The following is a 17,365-nucleotide window of genomic DNA, read 5'->3' on the forward strand; positions in this document are numbered from 1 at the left end:
ACAAAGAAATAAAGAAAACATGACATCCTGGCAACTGTGACGTCAGTCGGCCTGCGTCGTGGGCTCAGCTGCATGCTCAAACGGCCTCAGGCAAGACTGAACACAAAAGGGCTGACAAGTCTGGCAGGCCCTACCAGAGTCTCAACAATGGCTTCTGAGGTGTCTGCTGAGGACTTTTAAAACTCAATCTGCAGCGGAAGCATGACTTGTGTGAACCAAGGGTGTAAAATCACTTCTCGAACAGCAAATAAAACATCAGTACTTGAATTCACCCCACAAATATTTCAGGGCCTACAGTGTGTCGGGCACTGTGGGCTACAATGACTTGGTGAACAGGACAGACCTGCGGGGAGCTGAAGTTGAGTCAGGAGTCATGCGTAAACTGGCGATTGCAATATACCGTGAGAAGGACTCTGAGGTAAATCCTGAGCGCTGTGGAACTACACAGAAGTATTTTTAGACTTAACTGGATCTTGTCTGATCTTCATACAAGCTGAATGAGGAAGTGGAGAAATGGTAGATTTTACAGATGATTAGACAAGCAGCGAGCAGAAGCTCAGTGTTCAGAGCTCCATAGCTCGTGGTAAGAACTGGAATCCAAGGCTGTGAATTCTGGCCTGCAAGTCATTCAGTCCTTTTAAGCCATGAGGCCCAGACTGGAAGGTTAAAATACAGTGCTACCAATATAACTAGGTTCTAACACAGGAAAGGAAATCAAGGGTGCTTCCAGCACTCAGTGCCCATGGCATAAAAAGTGATGGCTGGTTTTACTTCAGATGGCATTCAAGGATGGAGAGTAGACTTTTAGTGATCTACCACTCTAAATAAACACAGCTTTAACAACAAAAGCAGTTTAAATCACACATAAAAGTATAAAGAGTATAATGAAGTCTGTATACCCATCACCCAGCTTCAACAATTAAATCAACATTCTACCAATCTCACTAAATCTATGTCCCTCCTATATATCCTATCCTTTCATCCACAAATACTGTTTGTATCTCTAATAAAATCTCTCACAGTATTATTGCACCTAACAAAATTAAAAGCCACTCCTTTTTTTTTTAAATTTTTTATTACCTTATGTTAGTCACCGTACAGTACATCCTTAGTTTGATGTAGTAATCCATGATTCATTATTTGCATACAACACCCAGTGCTCCATGCAATATGTGCCCTCCTTAATACCCATCACCAGCTTGTCCCAATCCCCCACCCCTCTCCCCTCTGAAGTCCTCAGTTTGTTTCCCAGAGTCCATAGTCTCTCGTGGTCATTCCCCCTTCTGTTCACCCCCCTCTTCATTCTTCCCTTCCTTCCCCTACCGATCTTCCCGCCATTTCTTATGTTCCATAAATGACTGAAACTGTGTAATTGTCTTTCTCTGCTTGACTTATTTCACTTAGCATAATCTCCTCTAAAAGCCACTCCTTAATATCACCTAATATCTCCTCCAAAATCAAAGTTCTCCAGTTGTCTCAAAAACATCTTTTAGCAGTTGATTTACTCTACTCATGATTCCCACAGGACCCACACATTGCATCTGGCTTGTAAGGCTTTTAAAATCTGTGAATCGGTCCTTTGCCCACTGCCTATCTCCTTTTCTCGTGCTATTTAGTTGCTGACGACGTCCCACGGTTTGGATTTGGCGAACTGCACCTCTGTGGTGTCACTTAGCAGGTTCTACTGTCCTCTGTCTTTCCAAAAAAAACTGAGGGTTAGAAAGTTTCATAAGATTTAAGTTCATCACGGGAAGGCATGGGGAAGACAACTTCACGGACAGAGCTGTGTGCTTTCTCCTGCATCATGTCACGCAGCACAGTGTATGGTTGTCCCCCTCTTAGACAGCGATCACTTGTTTGCTGCCCCAACCACCATAAGGTTCCCCATCTACCTTTCACCCCATGCCTTAGGGACTGCCGTCCAGACTGACTGACTGCTTTTCTGTTAGGGATTGTAAACTGGAGATTTTCTAATTTTATCATTTCTTTTGCATTTATCAGCTGAAACTCTTCTGGGAAAAACTTTATCAACTTTCTGGTTACCATGATATTTGGCTGTAATGAAAAGGCAGGATAAATGTTTGAGTCTTTACCTTATTTACCCATTTTCAGAATAATGAGTTGATGGCCTAGCAACCTCTGAAGGCGATTAATACATTTTCTGGTATTATTGTGAACTCATTAATATAAAAATATTTGATATATTTCAATCCACTGCTGTAATTTTTCTTTGTGATGCAAATTATCCCATTCTTGGCCAATAGGAGCTCCTCCAGCTTTGTCTGTGCAGCTTTCACGTGGGACCCCAGGAATCATTTAGCTTCCTTAATTTCTGGCACAGGATAGTCCAGGATTACCTTGTCTATTTTATGCCTCAGACCTGCAACTAGTTATTGCTTCGAGAAATGGTACTCAAGAGACGTGGTCTATTACTCTTTAACACACACAGGTAAAAACTAGTTTTCCTCACTAGCAGGCACCTTCACTAAGACAAGCATCTTTGAATTCCTAACTCCTAGCTTACGCACTGTATTTCTAGGACCTAAGATAGTGCCTGCTACATAGACGTGTTCAGTAGATACTTAATGAATAAAGCTCTCCCGAACTTGTTTCCACTGATGAGTTCCTCTGGGACTGGCAGTGTCCACCACATGGCCTGCAACAATCTATAAGCTGTAAGGGAGCTACTGCTTTTCATCTGGCTTCCATTTTCTAGGATAAACCTCAAATCTTTAAACTTTCCTCCAACCCACTTTTTCCTTCTTAAAATCTTTAAAAACCGTATCTGTCTCATCCCACTTCATTTTCCTGAGCATGAGGCCCCAACTTTGCATTCATTTCTTCCGCGGGTGCTACAGTTTCAAGGACTTTTTCAACTCATTTCAGAGGGAGAGTAATTTTCAACTCTTTCACGCCACGCCACATACAAGGTATCCTGGCATCATGTTTTCTGCGGACCAACACCAGCTGGTTATTGATCAAGCGTCATCGACTGTAAGAGGCTCGCTCTCGTTAAGTTCCAACATTCGGAACCTCACACTTAGGAATAACTGCCCGTAGTGCTACCCTTATCAATTTCTTGCTCTGAACCTCTAAAACGATTCAAAACAGGGCTAATCTTTCAAGTGTTAGGACAAGGATACGTAGAGAGCAATTCTTACCAAGACTTTACTTATAAACCTGAAAATCATGTTTCAAAGTCCAGCCTAGTTTAGATCATGATAAATGTTACTTCCGAGCGCTGGCTCGATTCCTGCGCAAGACCATTCAACTAAGTCTGTAGCTGAATGTTAAGCTCCTGACAACAGCCCAATGGGAGATACTTTATATCCAGCAAAGTAACCAAGACCATACATTTGTGAATTTTCCTGAGCATCAGACTCAGCCGGGGATTCTGTTAGAGGTACAGAAGCCCTGACCTTTCCTCTGTAAATTCTGAGTCAGCATGTCTGGAGTAGGGCTGAATTATCTGCTTCCCAAGAAATTCTGGTACACAACACAGCTTCACGACTATGTCAAATACGATGGGATTACTGCTTTCCTCAGTTTAGGAACTTGGTCTGTTGGAGCAAAAATGGGATTAAAAGTATAGTCCTGGAGTAGAGTTTTGCTTTAAATAATCAAATCCTACTGCTGAAGGTTAGACAAAGCAACAGAAATAGGAAGAGGGGAGAAAATAAAATCTGGATTCTAGAAACCTTATCAACTATGAAGACCTAAAGGAAAGAAGTCCCACATGGGGAATCACCTCATCTTGTGCATCCTTCTTGATAAGGAAAGGGAGATTCCTAGCTGTTGTCATGAGAATGTCAGCTGCTTGCTCTGTGGAGAGGAAAGGAAGAATACGGGCGACCATTCTCTTCCCTTTTCGGATACACATGATCTGTACAAAGTGGTCATCGCTCGGCCTGCAGGGGAAGGAAATGCTCCCTTAGGTCAGCAAGAACAATTTAACACATCCTTTTTCTCCTCTTACATGTTACTGAGCGAACATGCTGTGGTCATTTTCACCCTACAATGACCCGTGCTACAAAACAGTGCAAAATACTTCTCCAACTCGCAACCAAATAATAACAAAGTCAGTTTTCAAGTTTCACAAACGTAGAAAATCATCCTTTCACAAACGCACGTTAAATAGACTTGTTCAAACTATAGGCATTCATTTCCTTTAAGTTTTACGTAACTAGACAAATTAACGTGGATGATACAGAAAAATCTGAAAACACACACAAGCAAAAAGGATAAACAATCATTTCAGAATTAACTTTATATTTTATCATTTTTTAAAAAATCTGACAGAAAGAGAGAGCAAGAGAGCACAAGAGAGCACAAGCAGGGGGAGTGGCAGAGGGAGAGGGAGAAGCAGACTCCCTGCTGAGCAGGGAGTCCCATGTGGGACTCTATCCCAGACGCTTAACCAACTGAGCCACCCAGGCACCCCTACTGTTACCATTATTAAGAACCTTTGTGCTGTATATTTTTTTCATTTAAAAAAAAAAAAAAAAAGTCCAGAGAATTCATACGGATTTGTTACTTGACTTTCTTCACCTGACAACTTCTTGTGACAATTTTCCATCTCAATAAATAAATTTCAACTACGTCAATTTGACGGTCCCATAACACTCCCAACCATGGACAAGCCCACATTTATTTAACCAGCTGCCTGTCAACCTGACTCCAGAAAAGGTGTGTTGAAAAGAAGGTGTTTATTCTTATGCTCTAGTTTGTGTGTGTCCTGGCTTAGAAGAATTATCAGTTCTCTTGAATATGCAAAGGAGGGAGTTTTCAGGACAGAGTCCTCTTGCATTCATCAAATAAACACACGGGGTTTACAGAACATTTACTGTTAGGAAGATCCTGGGTGGGAGAGATGACAGATACAAAAAGATACATTAAGGAGCTGAGTCCCCACTGAAGACTGATTAGCTTCCACGGCATATGAGTAGTCTATGGAAATCCCAGGAAAATATAAATGTCTGTACTTTCCATCTCAGTAGAAACAATTAATGAAGATTACAAAGTTGAACAGGTTAGAATAAGGCATAAAGCAAGTACAATCTGTAGGCTCGAACACAGAAACCAGATCATGTTCCCCACTGGGTCTCCAGTGCCCAGCACAGTCCCTAGCAGATAGTGAATTGGTAGGTGTCCAATACATGACTCTGGAATACAGAGATTTTTTTCCTGGCTGGGAAGGATTATGAAATGCTTTCTATGACGGAGCATTTGAGTTAGGCCGGAAGGATAGACTCTGAGTTTCCCGGGATGGTAAGGAAGATATCCAAAAGACAGGAATGCAGAAAGCCCAGGTCAGCCAAGTAAGGAGTCCAGCTGGTCTCACGTGTCCCTCCAAGTGTACAATTCTTACCTCTCTTGTCCAGGCAATTTCCCCCTTAAGTTGTCATACATGCTACAAATTTTGTGCTTTCTTTCATCCGCCAGGGCAGGTCGCTCTTCTTCTAGACTTAGGAGATACCGCCTTTCATAATCCTCCACATCCAGGAGTAAACTATAGGTCTAAGTGAGACACAAAGCAGGCCACAGCACGCTGGGTCAGGATCAGGGTATTTGATAAACAATTTCATAGTTTAAGACCATCAGTAAAGACAGGAGAGTGAAAATGAATTGCAGTAAGACTGAGAGGAAAAAGTGCTCTTTCGAATCCAGAAAAACATAGTGAAAGAACTTAAAGAATTCCTTCCTGTTTGTTGTCCCTCTTGACCTCCAACCCAGGAGGTGAGGACAGTGAATGATTACACTCTTCGCAAACTTTCCGGCAGCAAGACTAGCATTGTGACATAAATGATCTCTATCACTGCTTCAAGTGATGCTTTATACTTACAAACACACAGTAAGTTCACTCCTGGGTGCCAGGCACTGTTCTAAGCACTCACTCATTCACCAGACGCTCTCCACAACCCAGTCAGAAAGAGACTATTATCATTTTCACCATTGCAGAGGAAAAAAATGAGGACAGCACAGAAAGGACAACAAGTCACAGACTCAGCTAGAAATGGAGAAGACGTGATTTGCAGCCTGGTTCCACGCTCGGTGCTCTTCCTCGCTATGCCCATGGCCTTGCTACACGGTATTTACGCTTTACCAGCGAACCGCCTATAGAGTACCACATTCTTCTTAGCACCCAGCACCCAGGGGATATCCAATAAATACCTGTGAACTGACTTAATTAACTCAATGAATTCACAGGTGGAACAATGTAATTTTATTCTCATTTTCTTAGAAAGGTGGCCTGTTCCCGAACACTTAGCGGTTAACTGAATAAGCTTGGACAAAGACCCAGGACTTCTTACTGTAACTGCAGTGTTCTTTCCACGAGGCCATAGGTGAGGCACAGCACATTCTTTTCTAGTGTGCTCTGGTACACAATAGGCATGTAAGAAGAACATGCTAATTAATTAAAATCACAGAACACCAACTGCTTACTTTTCCACTTTTTGCATACACATACATATCTGACAGTTCCTTATTTGAAATTAACTACAGCAACAAACTCTAAAACTTACTTTCTCAATTATGACAAGGGTTTTTCGTCTCTTGTCCCGAACCTGTTTTTCTTTTGTCTCCTAAAAAAAAGACAAGACTATTCAGTGTGAATTCTCCTCTGTTACAAATAATTTTCTAAGTGTGCATAGGTAATTCCATTTGTGACAATACTGTAAAAGAATCTTAACTCTTTGAAAGTTAATCTAAAACAACACTAACTGGACAAAGGTCATAGAACAGACTGAATTAACCCACATAGACTACCGAACTGAGTTTACAGCTGGGCAAAAGGTAAATGTAGAATGCAGTAAAGATGAAGATAATCACAGTTGTTTTTTTTTTAAAGATTATATGTATTTGTCAGAGAGAGTGAGAGCACGAGCAGTGGAGCAGCATGCAGAGCAGGCAGGGCAGGAAGAGGGAGAAGCAGGCTCCCCACTGAGCAGGGAGCCCAATATGGGGCTGGATCCCAGGACCCTGGGATCATGACCTGAGACAAAGGCAGATGCTTAACCGACTGAGCCACCCCGGCATCCCAATCACAGGAAGATCTTAAAACCCATAGAAAATGGTAATTTTTGAAACCGGAATAGACAGCCAATGCTGTTTGCAGCCAGTATCCAGTTTAAAGACTCCTGCCACCCCGAGTATCAGCACCTCCACCACCTGCAGGAAACCGGAACGCCAGGACATGCCTGGGGGCAGGGATGGGGGGGTGGGGTGGGGGAAGCTTCCAGTCAGACAACAAACAATTCCACTGTGCCTGATTCCCTCTCACAATGGCCCCCAGGCAGCAGTGATGACCCAGAGTTTCCTAAACTGTGACACAGTACTGCTGACACTTACGTCATCCTCACTCCGTGATGTCACAACAGCATCAATCATTTTTCGGGGGTTATTCACACTAGAGACGGTAAGCTTTCCCAAAGAGCCCTCGAACTGCACTGCAAGGACAAAACATTTCCAACAAATAACTCAGCAACGCAGAAAGACCTTTACAGTCTCTATTCTTTCCTCACAGCCTAACGATTCAGTACAAAAATTTATGTATCTCTCTCTTACCTAAATCTGTCTTTTCCCATTTTTTGTTGCAATGAAAATCAATAAAAATCTGAAGTATTTCCCCTTTATTACGGGGATACTAGAAATCAGAACACGTTTTAAGAAGTTAAGGAATCTCAAGCAGTAAAGGGTCTACCAGTCTACCCGCTGACCCACTCATTCCCTGCAATGGAGGCAGAGCTCTGCATTTAAGGACAACAGCTCTTTTAAATGAGCTTCGAACGTCTCTACATGCAGGCCTCGACAGCGCTATTTCTTTACCATCTCAGCAGCACGGTGCCTTTCTTCACTGCGGGCCTAGGCGGAAGGGCCTTACCTGGCTTGTAGACGTGCTCCAGTTTGGCCACCTGAGGGGTAATGAGCTTGGTGCGCTCCTTTTTCGGGCCCTCGCCTTGAACTTCTTCAGCAGCTGACAGTTTCTCCAGTTTTTCAAAGTAATTCTGCCACGTGAAGATGATTTCAGTTGCAACACAAGCCCAGAGTATGGCTGCTCTTTATCATACATGATTATACTGGTGGCAGCAACAACTTGGACGCTATAAACGTATCGATCTTTAATTTCTGCAAGACTGTCAGATGTTTACTTCTCAAAAACTCCCAGCCTACAGAAAAGCCCCACATCAATGGAAATATCTTTAAAGTTAGACTGCCAATATCTTTAACTGAGAAAACCAGAGTATTGATGCCAAAGAGATTTCAAAACATTGGCCCGAGAGCCTGTGTGTGTAAAGAATAAAAGGCATATACAGAAACCTTCCAGTGCATAGTGAGAGGCTCTCCCGCTTCAGCAGAGGACAGAGTTTGCTCAGTCAAGTCTCATCCAATTGAAAACCACATCAAAGAAGATTCTGTCAGTAGTTAAGTCCACCGGTATTTCCACGCGCGCCTCACCGAGTAAGGGACTGCATGGCCGCCTACCTGGTAATAGAAATCGTCCAGGTACGGGTCAGTGCTCTGCAGCTGCATCATCTGGATTTTCGAGACCCAATCCTTCTCTCGCTGCAGCATGAGGTTGGCATAGGGGTCCTTCCGGAGGTGGTCCTGATGACTGCTCCGGTGACTTCCTCTGTCTCCGGCCCCATTGAGACTCCGGTGCTGACTGAAAACACACACAGCGGCGCATTCACTCCAAGTCAGGGCATTCATTAGGTCTTGTAACAATACAGGAACAAGCCAGGCCAGTTAAAAAAAGATTCCACTTTGCTTTTGTTAACAAAAGAGAGAAAAGAACGGAATCTTCACGGTGTCGGAGAAGAAAGAGCTGGGCAGTACACACTGAAAGAAAGATCTGAGTGCCTCACCGCGTGCTGCACGCTCTCACCCATGGACTTCCGTGCAAGCCCTACCATGACCCTAAGAGGCAGGCAGTTTTGTTTTCGCCACTGAAGATAACAAACTGAGGCCAAAGAGATGTGAACACAGGCCAATTTGACTCGCAGTCTATACACCTTTTTTTAACTTATTGAAAATCATGAAATACTTCAGATATAAAGAAAAGCCCACAACATCCATTTATCCACCACCCAGACTTAGTGAAAAAAAATTTATTTGCCCCAATTTGCCTCACAGTTTTAAACAGTAGTATTAAAGCCAATTTTTGTTGTATTTGGTTAAGACCCTTTCTACCCTGTCTGGATCCTGGTTTCCTGCCTCCCTTCCTTCCCAGAGGAACCATTATCCTCCCTTTGTAGGTACTCCCCCTGAGATTTTTTTTTTTTTTTAAGATTTTATTTATTTATTTGACAGACAGAGCTCATGCAAGCATGTGCGCATGGGGGGAGAGGCAGAGAGAGAGAGAGAGAGAAACTCAAGCAGACTCCACACTGAGCATAGAGCCTGATGTAGGGCTCAATCTTACAACCAGGAGACCAGGACCTGAGCCAAAATCAAGAGTTGGATGCTTAACCAACTGAGCCACTCAGGGGCCCCTCCGTGCTGTTTTTGTTTTTTTGTTTTTGTTTTAAAGATTTTATTTAGGGGCGCCTGGGTGGCACAGCGGTTGGGCATCTGCCTTCGGCTCAGGGCATGATCCCGGCGTTATGGGATCGAGCCCCGCATCAGGCTCTTCTGCTGTGAGCCTGCTTCTTCCTCTCCCACTCCCCCTGCTTGTGTTCCCTCTCTCGCTGGCTGTCTCTATCTCTGTCGAATAAGTAAATAAAATCTTTAAAAAAAAAATAAATAAAAAAATAAAGATTTTATTTATTTGACAGAGATAGAGACAGCCAGCGAGAGAGGGAACACAAGCAGGGGGTGTGGGAGAGGAAGAAGCAGGTTCCCAGCAGAGCAGGGAGCCCGATGTGGGGCTCGATCCCAGGACCCTGGGATCACACCCTGGGCCAAAGGCAGACGCTAATGACTGAGCCACCCAGGTGCCCCCCCCACGGTGTTTTTAAGACTCATGACTCATGTATCCATCTTTAAATACTATACAGTATTATTCTGTGCCTTTAATTTTTACATAAACGGTACTAGACATGTAAGTCTGCTCCTTGCTTCTTATTCAATGTTATGCTTTTCACATTTATCTGTGCTGATAGCACACCCAAGTATATGCCAAAAAAGAACTGCTAGCATGTGGTGTATCCACGTTTTCGACCTTATTATTTACTGCCAAATTCTCTCACCAGAGGCGGAGAGAGGCCGAGGCTAACCAATATTCTTGCCAATGACAACAATGTTGAGATATTTCAAATTTTGCTTGTCTGATGATGTAAAATGCTTATCTAATCTTAATCTGTATTTTCCTGATTATAAGCAAGTTTGAAATCTTTTTTTTTTGTACAATATAATGGTTCGATGGTTTTATTTATTTATTTATTTTTATTAAAGATTTTATTTATTTATTCGACAGAGATAGAGACAGCCAGCGAGAGAGGGAACACAAGCAGGGGGAGTGGGAGAGGAAGAAGCAGGCTCATAGCGGAGGAGCCTGATGTGGGGCTCGATCCCATAACGCCGGGATCACGCTGTGAGCCGAAGGCAGACGCTTAACCGCTCTGCCACCCAGGCGCCCCGGTTTGATGGTTTTAAATGTTACTGGGTGCTCATCACGATAAATATATTCTTAATCCCATCACCTATTTCACCCATCCCCCCATCCTCCTCCCCTCTGGTCACCATCTGTTTGTTCTCTATAGTTTTTGTCTCTTTTTTGCTTTGTTCTTTTGTTTTGTTACTTGAATTCCACATGTGAGCAAAACTGTATCAGCTTTACTGAGGTATAATTGACATACGAAGAACTATGCATATTTACTGTGTATAATTTTATAAGTCTGGTCATGCAAACACTTGTTATACCATCACCACACACAGGATAATAGACATATTCAACACCCACCAGAGTTTCTGTATCTCCCATTGTTTTTTTGGTGGTAGTAACACTTCACATGAATGAGAACCACACTCTTTACAAATTCTCACTTAAAACCGTATCGTTAACTTCAGGTACTAGAAGTTTCATATTTTAACACAGTCAAATGTATTAATCTTTTCCTTTAGGGTCTGCACTTTTTGTGTATTTTAAGAGCCTGTATTTTTTTCCCCTGCAAAAAATATTCTAGAGCTTCTTTGAAAGAGAGAAGGAATTATACACACAGAACCATAAAACTGCAGGTTACAGAAATCTCAAAGTTATGTTTAATTTTCTTATTTTTTTTTTTTAAGATTTTATTTATTTATGTGACAGAGAGACAGCCAGCGAGAGAGGGAACACAAGCAGGGGGAGTGGGAGAGGAAGAAGCAGGCTCCTAGTCAAGGAGCCCGATGTGGGACTCGATCCCGGAACGCCGGGATCACGCCCTGAGCCGAAGGCAGACGCTTAACGACTGCGCTACCCAGGCGTCCCAATTAGTAGCACTGTTACACTGTCAAAATTAAAATTTGAATCAAGAAACCACCAAGGAGCAGGGTGAGTACTTACTTTCTGTTCTGTTGCTGTCTCTGATGCAAGAGCCGACGGTGCTGTGGGTGGAGGTGAGTTGTGTCTGGTCTAAACATTGGGGCCTGAGATCTAAGAAAAAAAGGGAAAGCTTTTCAATTCTGTTGTTCTGTGATCTGAAGTTTTAGAGAATGTTGTCAGGATAATTTCACACAAATGCACTCAAGGAAATGTTCAAGTCTATGCTCAGGAGATCTTTCAGAAGGAAAAGACTGCTGTACTTTTACACGTCTTCTATAAAGACTAGTTCTCAACTTCTAAGAAGAGGATCATAAAATTTAAGTGAATTAGCAGTGAAGCAGTAGAACTATTTTCTTTCTCCTCCTAATTGTAAACAGAAGTCTCTTAAAAGGTTTAATGTGCTTAGTTTCAACTATTTGGAAATCACAATGCAAATGCATGTGTTATGATCAATTTATGTCAACTTGGCCATAGGCTATGGTACCCGGTCGTTTGGTCAAACACGAGTCTAGATGTTGTTGTGAAGGTATTTTGTAGATGTGATTAATTAAGAATTAAGAAAAAAGAGGACATTTAAAAATGTGGGTGGGCCTCACCCAACCAGTTGAAGGCACTAAGAGCAAAAACTGGTATTTCGGACAAGGAATTCTGCCTCAAGCCTGAAACACACAAGTGCTGCCTGAGTTTCTAACCTGCCAGCCTGCCCTACAAATTTCAGACTCAAGACTGCAAATTCAACTCTCATCTGAATTTCCATTTTGCTGGCCTGCTTTATGGATCTCCTTAACCATTCCTTAAAATAAATCTTTTCGTTATATAAAAATATATATATGTGCATATATACACGCGTGTATATATATATTTCATTGGTCTGTTTCTCTGAGGAATCCTGATACGATAGCACATGTAATGAAATACAATTTCACTAGAAGCAGGAACTTGAACCCGTTATAAAACCAGATTAGAAGTGAGCAACTCAGCTAGCACCGAGATGAGCTGACTACTCGGCACCTACATCCCAGGTCCCTAGCATACGGTAATTCTTGTTAAGTGATAAGCACTTTGTGCATGTGTGTGTGTTTGTAAAATGGATATAAAGTGAGACCTAAGAAATGTCAGAAGAAATAAAACAGGTGATTAACTAGCAATATGCAAATTACACAGGAAGCACGTGACTTCAGGGAACTGTTAATTCATAAGAACGCCTAGAGACTGTCAAACATTTCTGTGTTTGACAAGTTGAGGATCCAGTAACATCTCAAAACACACCCCTTGCAGACATCGGGGCCTCACTGCTAAAGAGCCTTGGGCGGCTGATGGGTAAACAGTGGCTTAGTTTGCACACCTTAGGTTTTGCAGGTGAGGCCCTGGGCCGGGGGAGTGCTGCTGCGGAGGCGGTGGAGCGGCAGGGGGCGCAGCACTAAAGAAGGCACGGAAGCCGGGTGCTGGGGGAAGCACCTGCCCTACTCGCCCCTGCAGCAACTTGGGATTCATGGCGGCAAGCGGACTACCAACAAATCCAGGGACCCGTGCAAACTGGCTGGGAGACATCCGTCCAGGCGGTAGCTAGAAAGAGACAAGATCTCAGATTTAGTGAATCAGCAAGTCCTCTTGCTTTTATCCACAGAAAAGTGAATACTGTTTTCATCAATAATTTTTTTGAAAAAGTGAAGGAAAAAGTAAGAGGCAGTAGAGACCGATTAACAGCAAAGAGAGCTACCACCTATGAATGTTAGGAAAGCGAGAGAGCTCTTCATGGGTTGGGCTCATCAGAGGCTTACCTGTGCTCCTCCAAGAAGCTGTGCTCTCTGGAGGGGGCTGAGAACAGGAGGAACACTAGGAGGGAAAGGGTGACCCAGTAGGGAAGAGTTCTAAGAAAAAAAAAAAGATGAAAAATTACATTCTGTGAAATAGGTAAATCGATATAATACAGGAATTCAGTAGGAACGCAGAATAAACTTGGATATAAAAATGCTCAAACTGTATTGTCAGGCTGTCTATGGAAGGAGTCTGAAGGACAGCAATGCTAGAAATCTGGAAGCACTATGATCATGTAACCTGAGGAAGGAGGCAGTAGGATGAGGGACTGAAATAGCAGGAAACCAGATGACCATGCTGGGTGTGAATTTTTAAAAGATAAAAAAAAAAAGCTCAGGTATGAAACAACTGAACATGATGAACCATGTCTTCTGACCTGGGGACCATAAGATCCAGAAATTCAAGATCGGAGACTATAAAAAGCACACCTAATTAAGGAGATGTCTATACACTCGTAGTGATCAGAAACCATATGCTGCACGTTTTCATTAGGTTGTGAAGTGACATACCGGGACACTGCAGAGCTGGTTTGGAGACATCCTCTCACCATAGGGAGCAGGATACCGCGGGGGCATCGGGGGCCGGACATGGACAGGCTTCGGACACAGGATCTATCAGGACAAACATATACACAACTACACTCAATGAAGTCAGTTTTTCCTCCACCTACACTCCCTCCCCTCAAGTACTGGTAGAGACGCAGAACTCAATGCAAAGCCCTACTTCTAAGCAAATTGCTACAGCTATGGGTTCATGTAAGAACCTTTGGTCACTTCCTCTCACAAATACCAAGCAACGTGCCACTTGTAACTGAGGAAGATTTAGCTAATTCTCCAGTTATCCCCACCCTTCCATGCTATCTGAGGGAGGTATCAACAGATATTCTGACTTGCAAATTCTCTGCAAGAGGATATTATTTTGGTAGCAGCGAGGGAGAAGGAATGATAAGAGAGCTGGAGGATTAACTAAGTCCTATTCTGAAGCCCCTGTGATATGGCCGCCATGCTCAGCTCTTTTGGGATACATTGTGACTCCACCGTTTCGTAGAACACTGAGCCTAACTAGGCCATACCGACACCACCCTCCCCCCATACCTTCCAAATTGGCCTTCCTTTTCAGCTGCTGGTTTCAGGTGGAGGAAAGTCTATGGAACAGGACTGCACAGGCTCTAGGGAAAGCAGGGATATCTTAAAGGTAAAAAGGGATGTGGACAATGCTGTGTGTTCCCACTCCCCCCGGCTTTCAGTTACCTCTCTGCCAATGTTGTGGGCAGCCAGCAAAACACTTTGAAAAGGATATATATGCTAAATGTGGTTAACTACCCTTTTTCTCCCCCAATTAAAAGGCAGCAGCAACAGGAGCAGCACCAGCAAAGGGCATTAGGGAATGTGTCTCTTATTTGTACTAACTTCTCCTCTAATTGGCTATTTCTCTTTCTAATCTAATGCCTACCCAAAACTTCCACCCTCCTCCCAGCACCGCCAACTTCCCAGATAATTTTGCCCAGATTCCCAATCTCCTGGGCTGAGTGCCTGTTTATGAGAGGTACCTGTTGGTTGAAGCTGGGTACAGCCATCTGCTTAGGCGGGGTGCCTATGGGGACGGCTCTAACAGGAGGACTCCCAATGATAGGTGAAGTTGACCGCCGTGGTAATGCACGCTCGGAAAGGTCTCGATCATCTTCTGGACCCTGTGGGGGCCTCTGAGGCAGGGCATATTCTAATACAGACACCGTAGGCATTTCCTAATTGAGGAAATAGTTTAAAAAAAAAAAGAGAAAATTAGCCCATAGCCAACTATAATGTCTTAATAATCTGTACAGATGCCAAAAACATCTTCAGAAATTATTTTTACATTTTATTTCACATCCAGTAACATCCCCTCTCTTTGGTGTACAGTCCTCTGAATTTTGATAAATACATAGATTCCTGGATCTACTGCCACGATCAAGAGCAGAGCAGTCTTGTCACTCCCCAAACTCCTGCCATACTGGCCCTTAGCAGTCAACCCCTCCCACTACCTGCAACCATTGGTAGACACTGACCTGTTCTCCATTCTTATGGTTTTGCCTAGAAATGACTTAAGAAATTTGAATTGTAAGCTAACAAATTTGAATTCTAACGGCTCCCTTTGAACCTTTCGTAATAAAGCACAGTCAAGAGAGCACCGCATGGAGGCCGAGTAAGTGTTCAGTTGGCAGGTGCAGCTACGAGCACTGGGTTAAGTAACCAACATAACGGCAAACATTATTTTAAAACATATACATCTATATGTTGTTTCAGTAAGGAAAAGGTCAAAACAGGAGTTTTCGGATACCAGGAATTTGTATAAAGAGAAAATGTTCAATACCTGAGCAAGGAGTGGTCCTCGGATTCGCCTCAGAACTTCAGATCCATCCCAGATGCTGGAATTGAGACTTCCTGGTTGGGGCTAACAAAAAGGAAAACATATACACAAAGTTCGGAATAGTGAGAGCTTTCTGGACGATTTAACTGCTTTCGGTGAACAAGGCTCCGAAAGAGTCTCAACTGCTCGAGAAGATGAAATTATAGCGTTCCAGAATATACATTATTCCCCACCTTCAACTGCTATGATCAGGAATTATATTAACAATTTTCTGTGTTACATGCAAGTGTCTCAGGGTAGCAGATGAAACAAAACGGCCCAGCTCAATACTTCACCTTAATTACTAGTCTGCTATAGTTCTCAAACCAGAGTAACTTACTCACTTGCAGAACTGGCCTGGTCTGCACTGCCCTCATGACAGCTGGATCTTCTAGCTCATTTTCAATCACCATCTTACTGAGCCTTTCTGCCAGATTCTCCTCATGGTCACCCAACAAGTCCATCTCATCCCTTTCTCCATTGCCTGTTTGTTCATTAACTGCCACCGGCAGCTTCTCTTCCAATTCAGCCAGGCGCTCATGTGCTTCCTGCCAATCATCATCTATAAGGAAATCATAGAAATATAGTTCATACTGAGACTAAAAGTTTAATGAAATTCTTCTGTTAACCAAAAGAACAATTCTAACTTCAGAAGATAGTAAATTTCCACTTAGAGACATGAAATAAGATTTTTAACTAAGGGGCGTTGGAAAGTGGGCTTTTCACTATTAAGGACTAATACATCATACCAGGAATAAAATTCAAGCACTCAGAATGATAGCTGAATACATTACCAATGGCATCCAAACTGTATTCCGAAAACAATTTTTAAACTGGTGATGGGTACGTACAGAACAACCTGTTGGTTTGGGGATTGCTTTTTTTTTTTTTTTAAGATTTTATTTATCTGTCAGAGAGAGAAAGTGTGTGCGCGCACAAGCAGGGGGAGAGGCAGGCAGACGAAGAAGGAGGCTCCCCACTGAGCAAGGAGCCTGATGAGGGACCCTGGGATCCTGACCTGAGCTGAAGGCAGACGCTTAACTGAAGAGCCACCCAGGTGTCCCTGGTTTTGAGATTCTGTGACATATCAGGCAAAAAAGGAAAGTTAAAACTCACTGTATTAGCATACACGTTCTTTCCCAGATTATACCTGCCATCTTCCTTACAAGCTCTCAAATCCATTCATTTCATTCAATTAATATTTTTTGAGCACCTATTACGTGTTAATGTTTTAGGCACATGGGACAGATCAGTGTACAAAGGACATAAAGATCCCTGACCTGCAACTTTCCTTCAAGCAGGGAAGAGACAGATAATAGACAATGAACGCAACGAATAAGTAAATTAGATACTGTATCAGGAGATGAAATGCTATAGGTATACGGAGGAAAAGCCGGTTGACAACATTAAATGGGATGGTCAGAGGTACACCTCATTGTGAGGGTGACATCTGAGCAAAAGATTCAAGAGTAAGATAGTTAGCCGTGTGGATTACCTGGGAGAAGAGTGTTCCACACAGAGGGACAGTCCATAGAAAGGACTAAAAGACGAGTGATGATTTTGACACTCAAGCAAGGACTGTGTCTGGACTGGAATGGTCAAGGAGGAAGAGCAGGAAAAGAATGAGGCCAAGTAGGTAGTAGGAGGGATCTCCTTCTGGGCCTTTTGGGTCACTTTGATTGAAATGGGGGGCCACTG

The 17,365-nt window shown here is 43.0% G+C and overlaps 1 protein-coding gene across 2 annotated transcripts in view; it reads right to left on the reverse strand.

Annotated features, from left to right (window-relative positions):
- PATL1 (PAT1 homolog 1, processing body mRNA decay factor) overlaps window positions 1-17,365 on the reverse strand; it is a 29,870-nt gene that overhangs the window by 4,552 nt on the left and 7,953 nt on the right. Inside the window, exons 3-16 of one of the 2 annotated variants that reach the window (XM_044380789.3) lie at window positions 16,012-16,229; window positions 15,632-15,712; window positions 14,832-15,026; window positions 13,792-13,893; window positions 13,246-13,335; window positions 12,810-13,030; window positions 11,486-11,575; window positions 8,485-8,665; window positions 7,883-8,006; window positions 7,351-7,448; window positions 6,525-6,584; window positions 5,369-5,517; window positions 3,749-3,908; window positions 5-3,560 (exon numbers count right to left, since the gene is read on the reverse strand). In XM_044380789.3, the coding sequence (XP_044236724.1) occupies window positions 3,543-3,560; window positions 3,749-3,908; window positions 5,369-5,517; window positions 6,525-6,584; window positions 7,351-7,448; window positions 7,883-8,006; window positions 8,485-8,665; window positions 11,486-11,575; window positions 12,810-13,030; window positions 13,246-13,335; window positions 13,792-13,893; window positions 14,832-15,026; window positions 15,632-15,712; window positions 16,012-16,229 (1,787 nt within the window). In that variant the 3' untranslated portion in view covers window positions 5-3,542. Of the gene's footprint in view, window positions 1-4; window positions 3,561-3,748; window positions 3,909-5,368; window positions 5,518-6,524; window positions 6,585-7,350; window positions 7,449-7,882; window positions 8,007-8,484; window positions 8,666-11,485; window positions 11,576-12,809; window positions 13,031-13,245; window positions 13,336-13,791; window positions 13,894-14,831; window positions 15,027-15,631; window positions 15,713-16,011; window positions 16,230-17,365 lie in introns of those variants that run through there. The other variant, XM_026490491.4, reaches the window with a different exon arrangement.

The sequence above is a fragment of the Ursus arctos genome, unplaced genomic scaffold, assembly GCF_023065955.2.
Source record: "Ursus arctos isolate Adak ecotype North America unplaced genomic scaffold, UrsArc2.0 scaffold_23, whole genome shotgun sequence".
In the NCBI taxonomy this organism is placed as follows: domain Eukaryota; kingdom Metazoa; phylum Chordata; class Mammalia; order Carnivora; family Ursidae; genus Ursus; species Ursus arctos.